General features: G+C 41.6%; 1 protein-coding gene across 1 annotated transcript; it reads right to left on the bottom strand.

Moving 5' to 3' along the window:
* Positions 1 to 227: 227 nt before the first annotated feature.
* On the bottom strand, positions 228 to 1,358 carry LOC101291960 (3-hydroxyisobutyryl-CoA hydrolase 1-like; the record flags this gene model as incomplete). The annotated part of the gene is made up of 1 exon (XM_004307095.1): positions 228 to 1,358. A coding segment is annotated over one exon (1,116 nt), but the record flags the coding sequence as incomplete, so codon positions are not given.
* Positions 1,359 to 1,364: the final 6 nt, after the last annotated feature.

The following is a 1,364-nucleotide window of genomic DNA, read 5'->3' as shown; positions in this document are numbered from 1 at the left end:
CAATGATCGACAAGAAGACCTTGGTTTTTTTTTTTTGTTTGGTGGAGTAAATTGTGTGAAGCCGTACTAAAATTAGAGGATTGGTTTTCGATAAAATGTAAGGGAAGCATGTTTATATCATTCTCAACTGAGAGTTGATTATTCTTACGACGCAAACAAAATAGGATTAACAATTTAACGAACGTAACCATCTTTATAGTTTATACAAATACCATAACTTATATATATAGATCACTCGCTCATCAAAGCTGGACGTTAATGGTAGGCAAGTTGGATCTTGCAGGGAGCTCTAGTTCTTTCACTTCATCATCATCCTCCAACTTGGAGAAATACCGATCAACCATCTGATCAGAGACGAGTTCCAATTCACTAGGCTCCCACTTTTTGATCCTATTTCTGTCGACAAGTAGAGCTGTGAAACCCCCTCTGAAATCTGTGCTGATTTCTCCCCTAGCAATACGACAGGCTATTCTATATTCTTGAACCAGACACTCACCCAGTCCTTGCGATCTTCCTTCTCTGATAGATCTCAAAGCAATCTTCAAACTAATAGGCGACGCCTTCTTAAGTGATTCAATTGTGGACGTTAACCATGGATTATCACCATCTATATCTGTAGCCTGCTTTTCTAGGGAACTCACAACTTCTACTGTACTCTTTGAAAAGCACTTTTCAATAACATCCATATTGTGCCATGCACTCCCTCTCTCTTTCAAAGCTGGTTGGATTGAGTACTTACTTATAATGGATGACACATAACTTATAAGATCATCACAGCTTGAGGTTGTTTCACTGGTTAAAGCACCTATGGAAGCAAGTAGCTCTTGTTCTAGCATAGCCAATTCAGCTGCAGGAACAAAATGAGTAGCTATACCGCAAGCAAGCATTTCAGGACCGTCCAATTGGGCACCAGTTAGGGCGAGATATTCTCCAAGGAATCTAGGAAGTCTGGAAAGGAAATAAGAGTTTTCAGGAACCCCTCCCAAAGCTGTTTCCGGCATAGAAAAAATCGAATTCTCAGTTGCTATACGGAATCTAGAGGATACATAAATAGCAGCTCCCCGTCCCATGACCTTGCCATTGACAATCGAAACCTGCGGTTTGCTGTATGTGGCTATCAAGTAGAGTAATTTACAGACCTCTGCGGTAGCTTTGAGACCAAGCCTCCAATCCCCACTATCGAGAAGACGAGCTACTTCAGCAATGTCTCCGCCTGCAGAAAATGCTTTTCCATTACCTTTGAGAATGACCAGTTTAACTTTGGCATCATGCTCATAGGCAAGGAACAGTTGAAGCAGCTGGGAGAGCATTTCGCCGGACAAAGCATTCAAGTGTCGAGGCCTGTTAAGTGTCACTGTTTTCAC

The sequence above is a fragment of the Fragaria vesca genome, linkage group LG7 (genome assembly GCF_000184155.1).
Source record: "Fragaria vesca subsp. vesca linkage group LG7, FraVesHawaii_1.0, whole genome shotgun sequence".
Classification (NCBI taxonomy): Eukaryota; Viridiplantae; Streptophyta; class Magnoliopsida; order Rosales; family Rosaceae; genus Fragaria; species Fragaria vesca.
This window is presented reverse-complemented; position numbering and strand designations above follow the sequence as displayed.